The sequence below is a fragment of the Dendrobates tinctorius genome, unplaced genomic scaffold (assembly GCF_039654945.1).
Source record: "Dendrobates tinctorius isolate UK_male_01 unplaced genomic scaffold, ASM3965494v1 ptg000223l, whole genome shotgun sequence".
NCBI classification, from domain to species: Eukaryota; Metazoa; Chordata; class Amphibia; order Anura; family Dendrobatidae; genus Dendrobates; species Dendrobates tinctorius.
Genome location: NW_027361890.1, coordinates 18449392 through 18465029, shown reverse-complemented (window position 1 = coordinate 18465029; position 15638 = coordinate 18449392). Strand labels below are relative to the sequence as shown.

At 46.0% G+C, this 15638-nt stretch overlaps 1 protein-coding gene across 4 annotated transcripts in view; it reads left to right on the top strand.

Moving 5' to 3' along the window:
* Positions 1-15638, top strand: part of RALGAPB (Ral GTPase activating protein non-catalytic subunit beta) — a 171918-nt gene that overhangs the window by 51895 nt on the left and 104385 nt on the right. For all 4 annotated transcript variants that reach the window (XM_073555376.1, XM_073555377.1, XM_073555374.1 and 1 more), the window contains exons 4-7: positions 1457-1620; positions 3096-3282; positions 7506-7637; positions 8138-8319. In XM_073555376.1, the coding sequence (XP_073411477.1) occupies positions 1457-1620; positions 3096-3282; positions 7506-7637; positions 8138-8319 (665 nt within the window). The remainder of the gene's footprint in view (positions 1-1456; positions 1621-3095; positions 3283-7505; positions 7638-8137; positions 8320-15638) is intronic.

Genomic DNA, 15638 nt, shown 5'->3' with positions numbered 1-15638 from the left:
ATATGCAGAGATCTTTCTGAGCTGTGAATTGCTTTACTTCTGCAGATTGTTTGCCCTCTTCTGTATACGTTAATGTTTCTGTCGCTCCTCGGTACGTTATCACAAGCGCAGGGTTGCAGAATCTGTGTATACAGGAGAATTATGATGCCCATACCTAAATGTAGCCAAATATGGGCTTACTGGGGAGGGGGCTTTCTGCATTTCATCAATTTGTGGAATATTGCTGTTTGTAAGCGGCTTGGACGTTTTGTCTTGAGAGATGAGTGGAAAACCTGAGTCTTTGTAGCTGCTTGGTACAGGAATAAGTTTGGAATAGGATTACTGTGCACCGTTCCTGGCATCCTGTACATTATCCTGACGAATGTAAATAGTTTAGACCCAGAGGGCTTGTTAAATGCCCTTGAAATCCTACATCTGTAGCTGCTGCGTGAGCCCAACTAAAGATCCTCGTTTACATGATATTCCATACATTTTATATAAAGTATGTTTGCGAACATGGGAGGAAAGCATACAGGTCTCCAAACTATAAAACATGCTGTCCAGGTTGTGTGCTAGAGTCTTCAGCAGCCAATATATTGCAGTGGCGTACATTTATTAAATAGGGCTTGGCTCAACTCTTCCAATATACCCTTTTTGGACATAAGTAGATCATGGAGGGAGATCCACTCAGAATCCTCTTCAGAAATGGATCCATTAAAAAAAATGCACTGGGCCCAGCATGTATTTCATGGACGTTTATGATACAGTGCATGTAATACTTAGTTTCCCCTGCAGGGGAAATAAACCACTGATGACTACTTCTTGCCACTACAGAGGCTGATTGTTGGACTTCTCGGCTTTCGTATGGGAGTCAACGTTTTCTGTGATGGGACAAGATTCTGTGGCAGTTTAGATCTGTGCTACCGATCAGCCGTATTATTAATGTTGAAGGTGAAATGGAGAATGTGGTCTTGTTACAGTTCCATCCATCAAAGGGTGGTACATGGCAGCCAGTGAAGTCAGTGACCCTCCACTCCTCCGTAGTAAATGTGACCATACGTTTCTAAAGTATAGTCCTTATTCTAGCGACCACGGTTTTGCTCCTACTCCTTCAGTCTCTTCTCATCAAGGGAAAATGACTACCGCCAAGGCATGAGTAGCGGTGTGGCAAGTCTGACCCCACTCCGTCTTTGTCTGCCCCGGCGTGGACACCGCACCACCATCATCACCAGAACTGGTCCATCCCACATGAATAGGAAGGGCAAGGGAGACGGTTCAACCTCCTGAAGTGGCTACCATATGTTTGTGGTTTCCTCACTGTACAGTGTATATAAATAATGATTTCTGTGAACTCCTGTGTTGTGTCTCTGGGAAATATCTGCTGGAAAATTGAGATCTGTACATTTGTTTTAAGACTGCTAAGTTTTTTTTTTTTTTTTTTTTTTTTTTTTCCCTCTTTCTTTTGGTTTACTTGCAGGCAGGAACAGTTACTTAGCCAGATTCGGCTGTGCCTGCAGGTCTTGCGCTCTGTCCAGAAGCTGGCACGAGACTCTACCAACATGGCCCGGGAAACCTGGGAGGTTCTCCTGCTTTTTCTTCTACAAATCAATGACACACTTCTTGCGGCTCCAACTGTCTCAGGTTAGACATGGCGTCATCTTGTTACTTACCAAGGAGTAATTGGAGGCTGCATTCACTTGTATGGGTTTTATTGAGCTGTTTTAGTGCTATCTATATTTCTAAAAATATGGAGAATTGCCTTACATTTGCACAAATTTACATATTTGTCGGAAATGGGCAAAATTGTCAGCCAAATTTCTTTCATGTATATGAGCAGTGCTGTCGAAATGGCCATATTTATTAAAACTAAAAGGCTTAAAGAGCTTGTCCACTACTTGACCAACATTTTCTCATTCCTCATATTTGGCCCCAATAAAATAAAACCATGTATACTCCCCTCCCTTGCTGGCGCTGTTCTAGTGATGGTAGATTTACCGCGGCTGCCTGTCTCGCCTCTGTTAGACAGCCGTAGCACATGCAGGGCTTGCCTGTTTGTTAGTTGCCTTATTAAGTTGATATGAGATATGAGCCTTATTTGGTGCCAGTTTTTATCACCTTTACAAGAGGGCGTGGAATGCGGGATTCTCTGGGGCGTGGATCATGGGATTCTCTGGGGGTGTGGCTTTAGGCTGATCATTATTAGCCTGTGGGCCACTTTCCTTTGGAAAAAGCCATGAAAATTGGCACTAAATAAAGCCCATATGAAATGTCCATTTGATGTATTAAAATAAACTAAAAATGGCATACTCAGCAGAGCAGCATAAAGAAAAAGCAAAATCAGGTCACTTTTGACCTGATTAACCCCTTAATGACCGGAGCTTTTTTCGGTTTTGCGTTTTTCGTTCCCCTTCTTTCCAGAGCCATAACCTTTTTATTTTTCCGTCATTATGGCCGTGTGAGGTCTTACTTTTTGCGGGACGAGTTGTACTTTTGAATATCATTGGTTTTACCATGTCGTGTAACAGAAAACGGGAAAAAAAATCGCGATTCTGCCCGTGGCTATTGTTCAAAACAGCTGACATGTCCCGGCTTTGAAGTTGGCTCACTGCCGGAGCCATCGGATGTACTATGCCGTCTGATGGCAGTAAGGGGTTAAAGGGAACTCTCCATGTAGTAAATGCTATTAACCAGCAGATATGGGGTTAATCTGCAGGTCAATAGTGTTCTGAACCTGCCGATGCACTGAGAGCCCTGCTACTGGGGGGAAATTAACTTTATTCCTCCATCAGCCTTGGGCCTTAAGTCACAGCTTCATTCACTGCTCAGTACATAGTGAGTGACAGCTATAACTGCGTTCCCGGCATGAACTGACAGCATCCCTTTTTTCTTTTTTTATAATTACACCTCCACCAGATTGTCTGTTACAATGTCTGAACATTCATACATCACATAAGAACGTCCAGCAAGAAATGACCACTTTTCTCTGTGACAGCTCATTTTTAAGCAGTTTGTTACCTAAAAAATGTTATATCAACTAATATAGATAAAGGTTTCTTTTTTGTTTGTTTTTTTTTTTCTTCTTCTTCTTCTCCTCAAAACTGTTCGTTCTTTTCTAGGAGGCATTGCAGAAAATTTGGCAGACAAGTTAATTGGCGTTCTGTTTGAAGTCTGGCTCTTAGCTTGTACTCGCTGCTTCCCAACACCACCCTACTGGAAGACAGCCAAAGAAATGGTGGCCAACTGGAGACACCATCCAGCTGTGGTAGAACAATGGAGTAAAGCAATCTGTGCCCTAACATCTAGGTGAGGATTTGTGATAAATTTGGAAGACTGTTAAGGACAGGGGTGGGCAATTAATTTTGCCATGGGGCTGCATTAGAAATTGGGATGGTGTCAGAGGGCTGGACTAATATAATTAACTCAGTTGTACTCAATACTATGTATGTATATAATATATAGTATACATATGCTATCCTTTCCTAAACAAACAGTATGTTAAACAATGCAAAGATTTACAGTACAATGAAAATAGTCTCGTAATGGTGACTCAAATTGTAATCTTTAAACACAGCTATGTGCTCTCCACAAACTCAGCACACAGCTTTACCTTTGGCTTCAGCAAATAAATATTTAGAAGTCCATTCCTTGTTAAAAACTCTGCATTCTGCATCAATCTTTCTTTTTTTAGCCGACATATTTAAGGGCTATAACAGCTAACCTTGCCTAATTCTTCCAATGGGAGTCTCTGCCCAAGTTTCAGAAGAACGTGGCTGCTGCAGGGGAAGAAGCAAGTGGTATCTGTGTACTACTCCTGTGCTGCTCACCGGGGCTTTATTAGGCGCTGACCACTCTACCCAGAGTCCCAGACCCTGCCATGACGTAAACACCCAGTCCAGACCCAAACACCCAGTTCAGACCCAGTCTAAAGTAGTTGATGCTAGCCTTACGTTGCACCACAGTGTCACTGGTCTGCTTGCAGCAGTATATATCACACCACGCCTCCACGCCCGCACGTTTTAGCACAGAGTTGGAGGCGTGGTGTGATGTATACTGCTGCAAGCAGACGCCACCAACGGCATCTACGCAGCCTTCTCTCAGACCACGCCCCCCTCCAGCCTCGACCAGTCAGCGCTGCAGGTCTGGTGTGTGGGCGGTGCGTTGGAGGCAATGTTTCTGTGCCGCTGTCAGGAGGTCGGGGTCCGCTCCGCTCACCGCCGCATCTGCCGGGACTCCTCTGCTTTCTGCTTTCCTCATGAATGATTCATGAGGAAAGCAGGAACCGGAGAAGTACCGGACCCCTCCGCGGGCCGGTCACAGGCAGTGGGCAGGCCAGATGCGGCCCGGGGGGCGCCCCTTGCCCAGGTATGGTTAAGGAGAGCATCTTACTAGTGTTTTGTGATGGATCATCATCAAGATGCGTGAAACGTATTACATCCAAGGACTGTTAATTTTCTCACTCTTGTCACCCAAATTTAAGTTTCCATGTTTAAATCCTAATTAACGGAGATGTCCCACGATCAAAGTTCATTTTAATCAATACATCTTGGAGTAATATTAACTTGCACAATTGGATGTCTGACTGTGCAGGAACATGTTCTGATCAATACTACGTCTACTGAGCAGGGGAGGACGCAAAAGTGCGTATACAGACAGTACAACATGGGATCACAAATAATTCTTTCTTTGGGAGAAAACATTGTTTACAAAAACCGGCAGAAAGTATCTGCTTTTATCCCACGCCGTTCTATCTGTTTAAGCCCCCGTTACACACTGCGATATCGCTAGCAGTATCGCTGTAAAGTCACCGATTTTGTGACGTTGCAGCGATATTGTTACATGTGATACTTACCTCTGACCGGCTCCCCCGCTGGTTATCGCTGATCGCGCGAGAAGCTCCTGGACCATTCCTCGTCGGCCACTTCCTGCTGGGCTTCCTGTGGCGCCGACGAGCGACGCATGGAGCCGGGCGGGAGGACGCAGGATCGCCGCGTCTGACAGGTAAGTAGCGATCCCCGTCCCCAGCGATGTCGCTGGTGAGATCTGCCTGTGTGGCAGCTCACTAGCGACCACCTAGCGATGCACCAGCGATCCTGACCGCGTCATATCGCTAATCAGAATCGCTGGTGCATCGCTAGGTGTAACGGTACCCTTACTCTTTCTCCTGCCCAGGAGCTGTGGTATGATCAGACCATATCCCTGTACGGTCAGACACAGCCATTACACAGCAGGGGCACATTTATCAGATTATCTCAGCACAGGAACATTTTATTTAAGCACATCCAATTGTGGAACTTATTACTATTCCAAGATGTATTGATTAAAACAAACTTAACCCCTTTACACCAAAGGGTGGTTTGCATGTTAATGCCCGGGCCAGTTTTTACAATTCTGACCACTGTAACTTTGAGGTAATAACTCTGGAACGCTTCCATGGATCCCGGTGATTCTGACATTATCTCGTGACATATTGTACTTCATGTTAGTGGTAAAACTTCATTCATATATCTTGTGTTTATTTGTGAAAAAAACGGAAATTTGGCGAAAATTTTGAAAATTTCGCAATTTTCCAACTTTGAATTTTTATGCTCTTAAATCACAGAGATACGGCACACAAAAAACTTAATAAGTAACATTTCCCACATGTTTACTTTACATCAGCACAATTTGGGAACCAAAATTTTTTTTTTGTTAGGAAGTTAAAAGTTGATAAGCGATTTCTCATTTTTACAACACCATTTTATTTTTAACTACATCACATTTGAAGTCGCTTTGAGGGGTCTATATGATAGAAAATACCCAAAAGTGACACCTTTCTAAAAACTGCACCCTTCAAGGTGCTCAAAACCAGATTCAAAAAGTTTATTAACCCTTCAAGTGCTTCACAGAAATTTTTTGAATATTTAAAAAAAAAAAAAAAATTTAACTTTTTTTTTTCCACAGAAAAAATTACTTCAGGTTCAATTTTTTTATTTTACCAAGGGTAACAGGAGAAATTAGACTGGAAAAGTTATTGTGCAATTTGTCCTAAGTACACCGATACCTGATATGTGGGGGGGGAACCACTGTTTGGGCACATGGCAGAGCTCGGAAGGGAAGGAGCGCCGTTTGACTTTTTCACTGCAAAATTGGCTGGAATTCAGATCGGACGCCATGTCAAGTTTGGAGAGCTCCTGATGTACCTAAACAGTGGAGACCCCCCCACAAGTGACCCCATTTTGGAAACTAGACCCCCCCCCCCCAGGAAATTATCTAGATATGTGGTGAGCACTTTGAAAACCCCCAAAGGCTTCACAGAAGTTTATAACGTACAGCCGTACAATTAAAAAATCATAATTTTTTTTTAATTTTATTATTTTTCCCTAACTAAGGGGGTGATAACGGGGGGTTTGATTTACTATTTATGGCGGTTTTTATGTTTGGCAGCTGTCGCATGCTAAAAGACGCTTTTTATTGTAAAAATAGTTTTTGCATCACCACATTTTGAGAGCTATAATTTTTCCATATTTTGACCCACCGAGTCATGTGAGGTCGTATTTTTTGTGGGACGAGTTGACGTTTTTATTGGTACCATTTTCGGGCACGTGACATTTTTTTATCGCTTTTTATTCCGATTTTTGGGACGCAGAATGAACAAAAACCAGCATTTCAAGAATTTCTTTTGGGGGGTGCGTTTACACCATTCCGCGTGCGGTAAAATTGATAAGGCGGTTTTATTCTTCGGGTCAGTACAGTTACAGCGATACCTCATTTAGGTCGTTTTTTTATGTTTTGGCGCTTTTATGCAATGAAAACAATTTTATATAAAAAATAATTATTTTTGCATCGCTTTATTCTGCGAGCTATAACTTTTTTTATTTTTTCGCTGATGACGTTGTGTGGCGGCTAGTTTTTTGCGGGACAAGATGACGTTTTCAGTGGTACTATGGTTGTTCATATCAGTCTTTTTGATTGCGCGTTATTCCGTTTTTGATTCCGTTAGACGGAATAGTATGTTTAGTGTAGGAAAGGGGTTAATGTTGTTTTTGGAAAAACCCCTTTAAGTTTAAATCCTTAAAGAGGTATTTCCATGTCCAAAATCAAATCCTAATATGTGGTAGGTGTAGTAGTATTAGCAATTACCTCCAATTAAAAATGTACTATAGTTCTTCTGATGCACTTTTTTTCTTGCCTAATGTGCAAGCACTGCAGTAGCTTAGGTAACCATGGTCCAGCTACTGGCTGAGCAGGCAGCTTACAGACTGTTTCTGTCCCCTGCAACCACTCAGCTCTCTTGTAGACCATTAACTCTCAATCCAAATGCAAGAGGAGGGAACTGAAATCTGTCAGCAAGTTCTTTAATATTTTGTATCAAAGGCAAGCAGAGCCAAAAGGCTGCTGTATTGTGGCGACAAGTACAGTGCATCCTTTTTAGCTATAAATTACTCTTATTTCTCCAAACAAGTGCATCAATGCTGTAATGAAGGTGAATGCAACGTGGAGACTTGCATGTGTTTTATTCAGTGTATTATTTTCATGGTTTCCTCCAGATTGTTACGGTTCACATATGGGCCTTCATTCCCCCCATTCAAAGTTCCAGAGGAAGATGCCAGCTTAATCTCCACAGAAATGGCTAATGAATGTGTGACGCAAACCTGGTTCCGCTTTCTCCACATGCTGAGGTGCGCCATCAGTTTATTCTGTGACTATTTCCTGATACCTGTGCAGACAGATCTCATTATGAGAGGTCAATAACCTTTCATAGGTGTCAGAATCGGGGGGAGGTCTACTGACTAGAGAAGAGCGAACCTACCCAGCTAAGGTGATATCCATTCATGCTCGTGTGCTAACCGAGTGATATTGGCATGTTTGAGTCTCTGCGGCTGCATGTCTCACGGCTGTTTGACAATCGCAGCACAGACGAGAATTGGCTGTTTGTTCTACTTTCACCGCACGTGTTGCGGCTGTCGGACAGCCGCGAGACATGTAGGCATGGGGACTATAACATATTCGAGCACGCCAAAGTCACTAGGTTAGCACACGAGCATTCTCGGAATAACACCTTATCTCATCACTACTACTGACCCCATAAACAAGCTGTACGCCCAGTACATAATTTAAAATGAAAACATGGAAACCCTCTGATTTTGTAATATTCTAACTTCTCTTCTTTTGTCTCTAGTAACCCTGTGGACCTAAGTAACCCAAGTATTATCGGCACAACTCCAAAGTTTCAGGAACAGTTTCTAAATGTGAGTGGGGTGTCCAACCAGGAACTCAACCAGTACTTATGCCTCAAACAGCTTCCACAGATCTTCTTCCGGGCCATGCGTGGGGTCAGCTGTCTAGTGGATGCTTTTCTAGGTAATGCTTATATCGCCAATGCATTTCAGTCATTTATACATGAAACCTTAGTGTATGTTGCCAATTGTGTTTGCCATAAAATATTCGTTTTAGCCGCCTCTAAAACAATACCTAGTGTGTGACTTTAGTTGCTTGGTTTTTTCATTGCCTTTGACCGTGGACACACCACGCTAACAGGTACCGCTCAATAAGCTCTACAAAATACATTTCATTTCCGTAGCCACATTATGATCCGCTGGTCCATTGGCTGTTCGAACCATTGTTGTTTTTTAATTAGGAAATGCTTTGTATATAATGGTGGTAAACTCATATGTTTCTTCTTCAGGAGTTGCTGTCTTTAAGAACATTGGGTTGGAAAGATTATCAAAATATGGTATCCAAACCTCATGAATTACATGTGTTTAGTTTGTTCCAAAAAATCTGGTATTGGTGGTTAATAACTACTGATTTGAGCTAGAAATACTAATCGCCACATGACAGAACACTGCCTGAGCCCTACAAGTCGCATTGTTTGTGTCAGGACAAGTAGGAATGGCATCAGGTCCTACCTCGGCATTATGAAGTATCAATTCTGCCTTGTCGGGTTGGACCTTGCAGAATTAGACTGTTGCTTGCATGAAGGGATGCTTCAGGGATTTCTCGATTACCCCACACATCATTTTTTCATAATAACAATATGGGGTAGGTTGTGTTCTTTCATGTTTACCACCTTTTTTAAGCTCTCTCATTTCTTTTCTCCATTTCACTTGAAAGAAACCCTTCTGGAGTCCTTAAAAAAAAAAAAAAAAGCCCAAAACTTAGATTGGGGTACAGATCAAGATTGAGAATGGACTCACATATATCATACAGTGGTGGTATATCTACTCTGGATGACCTTAGTTAGATGGGCATTAGGGTATTATTAACCACCACTGACTCCCGCGCTAAACTATTCTTACTCTGTGATTCGGTCTTTGTGATCTTCTTTTATATATGTGATGCTTCGTACATTGTCCATTCATCTGAAACGACAACACTCAAATGAATGGAGCAAATTTCCCGTTGCAGAAATCTCTGCAACAAATACTGCAGCGTGGGGCATTCATTCTAAAAGGTTTGAGCAGGTGTAGATAAAAATGGTGGTTTTCTTCCAAAAACAGCCCTACACCCGTCCATGGGATGTGTTTGACAGTGCAGCGCCGCGCCTTGTTGCGAATGGGATGGAGTTGCAAGAACACGTACCGCCAATAGACAGGCGTAGTGCTGGTTTTCAATGAACGCAGCCATGTTTTTCTAATTTTTGTACAACACCTTTTAAGTAGATCAAAGTTTGAACATAATTCTGACTTGAGTAGCTTTTCTCTGAGCTTCTCTCACTGGCTATGGCTTTGTTGGCCACTGAGATTTATTTTTTTGCTATGATCCTATAAGGACTTGACACAAACAATGATCATTTGTAGGCTACGGTGTACTGCTACTTTTTCGAAAAGCCCAATTCCAGTTTTCACAAAGGGCCCCAATCATGTAGCATGTTTACTTTTGGGATTACACAAGCCCTAAATTTTGTCTAAATGATCTGGTGCCTTTTGGTGATGGTGACATTTGTATCTCTATTAATCAATAAATGTCCGATTAAATGCCTATCTGTGAGGTCTCAGCTGATTTTAAAAAGTTCCTAATTAGTTCTCATTATGGGCTCTCTAAGTAAACCAACATTGGGGACACAGAACAAGAGCGATAATAAACTTATAGGACTTGTCTGCTCATTTTTTTTTTTTTTTTTTTTTTTTTTTTTTTTTAAAGAGGGTCATTGAGCATCCCCTCCACCCCGCAAAAAAACAAGCAAAGGCCTATTTTTAAACATTTTAAAAATAGTTAACCTCTTTTAAAGCACTTGATGCCATTATATGGTATGTTTTAATGCGTGATGGTATGGGACTGATCCTTGCACTTTAAGGGGGTAAATTAAAACAGTACTAGACCTCACAAGATGAAAGTCATGCTTCGTGACTTGTAAAATTACTGTTATTCATAAATCCCACTCACACAATGCTGAACTGAACAATGCAAATTTAGGGTATTGGTTTCTTATTAAGGGCGCATAGATTTTTATAAAGGGGTCTGTCTCCAGATTTTACAATAAAAATTGCATACATTATGAAATTGATCGTTCAGACCTGGTGAGACTGGTGTCCATACTTTGCAAATCATTGTCAGAATTGCCGTAAAGTCCTGATCTGGGCTGTGCAGTCAGTAAGCCAAATCACTGACTCTGACTCCTCAATTTCCCTGACTCCGACCCCTCAATTTCCCTGACTCCGACCCCATAGCACTGGTCTCTACTGAGTATGTGCATGAAGTGCAGCACAGATTCATCTACGCTAAAAGTCAAGATCCTTAGATCAGGAACAGTACAGATATTTATAGGACATTTCATAACTCCGACCCTACAGCACTGGTCACTACTGAGCATGTGCATAAAGTGCAGCACAGATTCAGCTCAGCTAAAAGCCCAGATCCTTAGATCAGGAACAGAACTGACATTTATAGGACATTTCATAACTCCGACCCCACAGCACTGGTCACTACTGAGCCTGTACATAAAGTACAGAACAGATTCATCTCGGCTAAAAGCCCAGATCCTTAGATCAGGAACAGTGCAGACATTTATAGGACATATCATAACTTCAACCCCACAGCACTGGTCACTACTGAGCATGTACATAAAGTGCAGCACAGATTTAGCTCAGCTAAAAGCCCAGATCCTTAGATCAGGAACAGAACTGAAATTTATAGGACAGTTCATAACTCCGACCCCACAGCACTGGTCACTACTGAGCATGTGCATAAAGTGCAGCACAGATTCATCTCAGCTAAAAGCCCAGATCCTTAGATCAGGAACAGAACTGACATTACTCTGTCGCCTAATTGGGGGACACAGAACCTTGGGTGTTATGCTGCTGTCCACTAGGAGGCGACACTATGCATAATCTGAAAAAGATTAACTTTGGCTCCTCCTCTGCAGTATACACCCCTGGACGGCGTCAGCCTTCTCCAGTTTTTGCTTAGTGTCGCAAGGAGGCACACCTTTTTTCTTCCGTTTTTTTTCCTTTTTTTCACGGAAATACAGATGAAGAAAAGTGGGTCTCCAGCGAGACTCCCGGCATGGCTCCCTCCTCGGTCCCCTATTAGGGGTACCCGGTTGAGGTCGAGGTGGTTTTTTCCCCATGTCGCTCCCTCCCCAGTCCCTCGGGTCCTGGTTCGAGGTCGAGACCCCCCTCCTTCCCCAACCCCTTTAAGGGGTCTGGGTTGAGGTTGAGGCGAGGATGAAGACCCCCTGACGGTGACAGACGCACCCTCCCTAATCCCCCGCAGGGGGTATTAGGTTGAGACGCCTCAGGTAGGGTCGGAGATCAGGCAGCATTCCGCAGCTTCCAGGGACCCCAGGCCGGCTGAGGGATCCTGTGGGGGCCGGGGGAGGGTGCGGACTGGATGGCACAGCAGAAACAGGACTTTTGATGCGTCCCTGTCTCTGCAGCAGCAGCGGCTCCATAGCCCTTCAGGGGCCCCCCCATACAAAAACCGCTACCCCTGCTACCCCCACCGCTATCCAGTCGACCGTTCTGGGGGGGTCTGGTACAAATCCGCCCCCCCCCCCGGACTACCGCGCCGCTCTGGAGCCCTCCTGGGCATCAGGCTTCAAATTTAGACCGCGGCTTCGGCCTAGCTGAAGCCGCCGCCTTTTCCCCGCCCCCCGGCCCGCCCCCCGGATGACCAAAATGACACACTGGAGTGTCATAGAAGGGGCGGATTGAGGCAGAAAGGGCGCGTTTTTACACAGCCCAGCGCGCCCTTTTCAGCTCTCCGCCCCCTCCTCCCTCTCCTCAGAGCCCCGGTGGCCATTTTTTCTGGATGAGATCCAGGAGAGAAGCATCACAGCGGTCTCCGGGGGGCACAGAACTTGGATCTGTCGGCGCTGGACCAAGGGGCACACCGGTGGGGTAAGCTCACAGCTGGGTTCTCATTACTCAGCTGTGAATCTATACTTCCTATAAGGCTTTCTGTGGGTTCCCTCTGCGTAGCCACCCCTGTACGATCCCTAATAGCTAGCCTCTGTGCACTATGCCGGGCTCAAGGAAGAGAACCAGGCAGGAATGTTTCTATGCATTCTGCACAGCCTGCAAAGCCACGCTCCCTAGTGGCAGCACGTATCCGCACTGCCGGGACTGCATCCAGAACTCTGGGTCAGAACCCCAGGGAGTCCCTACTGACGCTTCAGTGTCACATGCCACGCCGGAATGGGCAACTCAGATGTCTCAGTCTATGTCACAGTCCATAGACAACCTAACTGCTACATTGCTGCAAGCTCTGCAGAGTCGGGCCCCGGCTATGGACGGTACACAGCAAACGGACAGCTTGTCTCAGGAACATGCTGCTTCCGACTCTCACAGACGTAAGCGGACTCACAGGTCTCGATCACCTGAGTCGCACTATAGCACAAGGTCGTCCCCCTCTAGTGAGAGACAGCGTCATTCCAGATCTCCTGGGCAGTCCCCTGCCACAGACAGACAGTGCAATTTACCACAGGGATCCCCCACCACAGAAGACCCCCGCCCCAGGTCGCCCTCCAGGGATCACCTTAGTGAGGCACAGGATTCGGAGGGCATCTGTGACTCCGACTCAGATAATGAAACGGTCAGGTCCGTGGTACCTTCTCCCCCTAGCAATACAGCGCTAGTTGAGGACATAATTTCTTCTATTCATCGGGTGCTAAAAATCCCAGAGTCGCCCCCGGAAGTCCCAAAACATAGGATTTGCTTCGAAAGTGTTCAAAAACCACCGAAGGTCTTCCCTAATCACGATGAATTTCAGAAAATACTTACCAAACAGTTTGCGCAGCCTGACAAAAAATTCGCTAATCGCAAATATCTGGAAGCGAAGTACCCCTTCCCACAGGAAGACACCAAACAATGGGCAGATCCACCTGAAGTGGACCCTCCGGTTTCTAGGCTAGCAGCGCAGACTTTACTCTCTCTGCCGGATAGCTCAACCCTCAGGGACGCAGCAGACCGGCAAGTAGAACGCATGGCTCGTTCTATTTTCGAAGCGGCAGGCGCCTCTCTGGGCCCTGCGTTTGCTTCAGTTTGGGCAGCCAAGGCCATCCTAGCTTGGGCCAAAAGACTACAGAGGGTCTTCAGGCTTCAAATCCTGAACTCTCGGACGAAGCGGTCCAGATGGCAGTGGTAGCAGACTACATGATTCATGCAGCCCTGGATTCCGCCAGAGGTGTAGCGGGAATAGCATCAAACGCCATCACGATCCGACGCATCCTCTGGCTGCGAGAATGGAAAGCGGATGCGGCCTCAAAGAAGTCCCTCACGCGACTTCCGTATTCTACTGGTAGACTTTTCGGCGAAAAGTTGGACACCATGATAGCCAATGCCACCGGGGGTAAGAGTACCTCTCTCCCTCAACTGAAACCGAAACGCACGTTTAAACGAAGAAACCAGACGCAATTCCGATCCTTTCGGAATTCCTCGGGCTGGTCCGTTTCGCGCCCAGTGCAAAACCGCAACCGTTCTCCACGCAGAGACAACCCACGGACGCAGCAGCGACCGGACAGGGCTTGGCAGTCGAAAGCAGGCCAAGCGAAACCCAAGGGAGGAAAACCTCAGAATTTCACTTCATCATGACTCGAGACCTCCGGAAGACACCCCACCAGTAGGCGGCCGTCTTTTACTCTTTCAGCAAGTCTGGCTGCCTATTACAGAAGACAGGTGGGTCAGGGAAATAGTGTCTTCCGGATACAAGATAGAGTTCACTTCCGTTCCACCGAACCGGTTCTTCCTTTCTGTTCCTCCAACACCACCAGAAAAGGCTTGTGTCTTCCACCAAGCGGTTTCCTCTCTCCTTCAATCAGGAGTTGTGGTGCCGGTTCCCGCGAACGAGAGATTCCGAGGATTCTACTCAAATTTGTTTGTAGTCCCCAAGAAAGGAGGCGGCGTCCGACCCATACTGGACCTAAAACAGCTCAACAATTACGTACGAGTCCGTCATTTCCGCATGGAGTCCCTCCGGTCCATCATTGCATCCATGGAGCAGGGAGAATTCCTCGCCTCCATAGACATACAGGATGCGTATCTCCACATACCAATTGCTCCCGCCCACCAAAGGTTTCTCAGGTTCGCGGTCAACCAAAACCACTACCAGTTTGTCGCCCTTCCGTTCGGACTCGCCACGGCTCCAAGAACGTTCACCAAAGTCATGGCGGCCACCATGGACGTCCTGCACTTAAGTGGCATTCTAGTCGTCCCGTACCTGGACGACCTCCTCGTCAAGTCTCCCACTTTCAAAGACTGCGAGGTCAGTGTCTCAATCACTTTAGACACTCTGAGTCGCCTGGGATGGCTAGTCAACCTACAGAAATCGTCGACCATCCCAACTCGGACTCTAACATTCCTGGGAATGGTATTCGACACCGCCAGGGGCCTGGTGCTCCTTCCCAAGGACAAGACATTGGCCGTCCGTCTGGGAGTTCGCACACTCCTTCGCAGTCCTCCTCGATCTCTCCGGTTTGCCATGAGAGTCCTCGGCCGGATGGCAGCAGCAATAGAGGCAGTGCCATTTGCCCAGTTTCACCTCAGGGTCCTTCAACTAGCCATACTCAGATCTTGGGACAGGAACCCCTTCTCCCTCGACAGGGAGTTCAGGTTAACGTCATCAACCAGGAGGTCCCTGCATTGGTGGCTCAAACCAACCTCGCTTACACGAGGGAAGCCATTCCTCTCAGGACAATGGAAGATCCTGACTACCGATGCAAGCCTGACAGGCTGGGGGGCGGTACACCTACATCACAGGGCACAGGGCAAGTGGTCACCGAGGGAAGTGACATTGCCCATCAATGTTCTGGAAATCAGGGCCATTCTCTTGGCACTGAGAGCCTTTCATCACTTGCTTGCAGCCTCGCACATACGGATACAGTCGGACAATGCCACGGCTGTGGCATACGTGAATCACCAAGGCGGGACCCGCAGCGCCCAGGCGATGAGAGAAGTGGCTCATATCCTCCGCTGGGCGGAAGACACAAGGTCGGTACTTTCTGCGGTACACATTCCGGGTGTAGAAAACTGGGAAGCCGACTACCTCAGCAGGCAAGGAATGGACTCGGGGGAGTGGTCTCTCCATCCCGAGATTTTTTACCAGATCTGTCAACGATGGGGAACCCCGGATGTGGACCTAATGGCATCCCATCTCAATGCCAAGGTTCCCAATTTCATGGCCAGGACACACGACCCGCGGTCGCTCGGAGCGGATGCCCTGGTCCAGGACTGGTCCCAGTT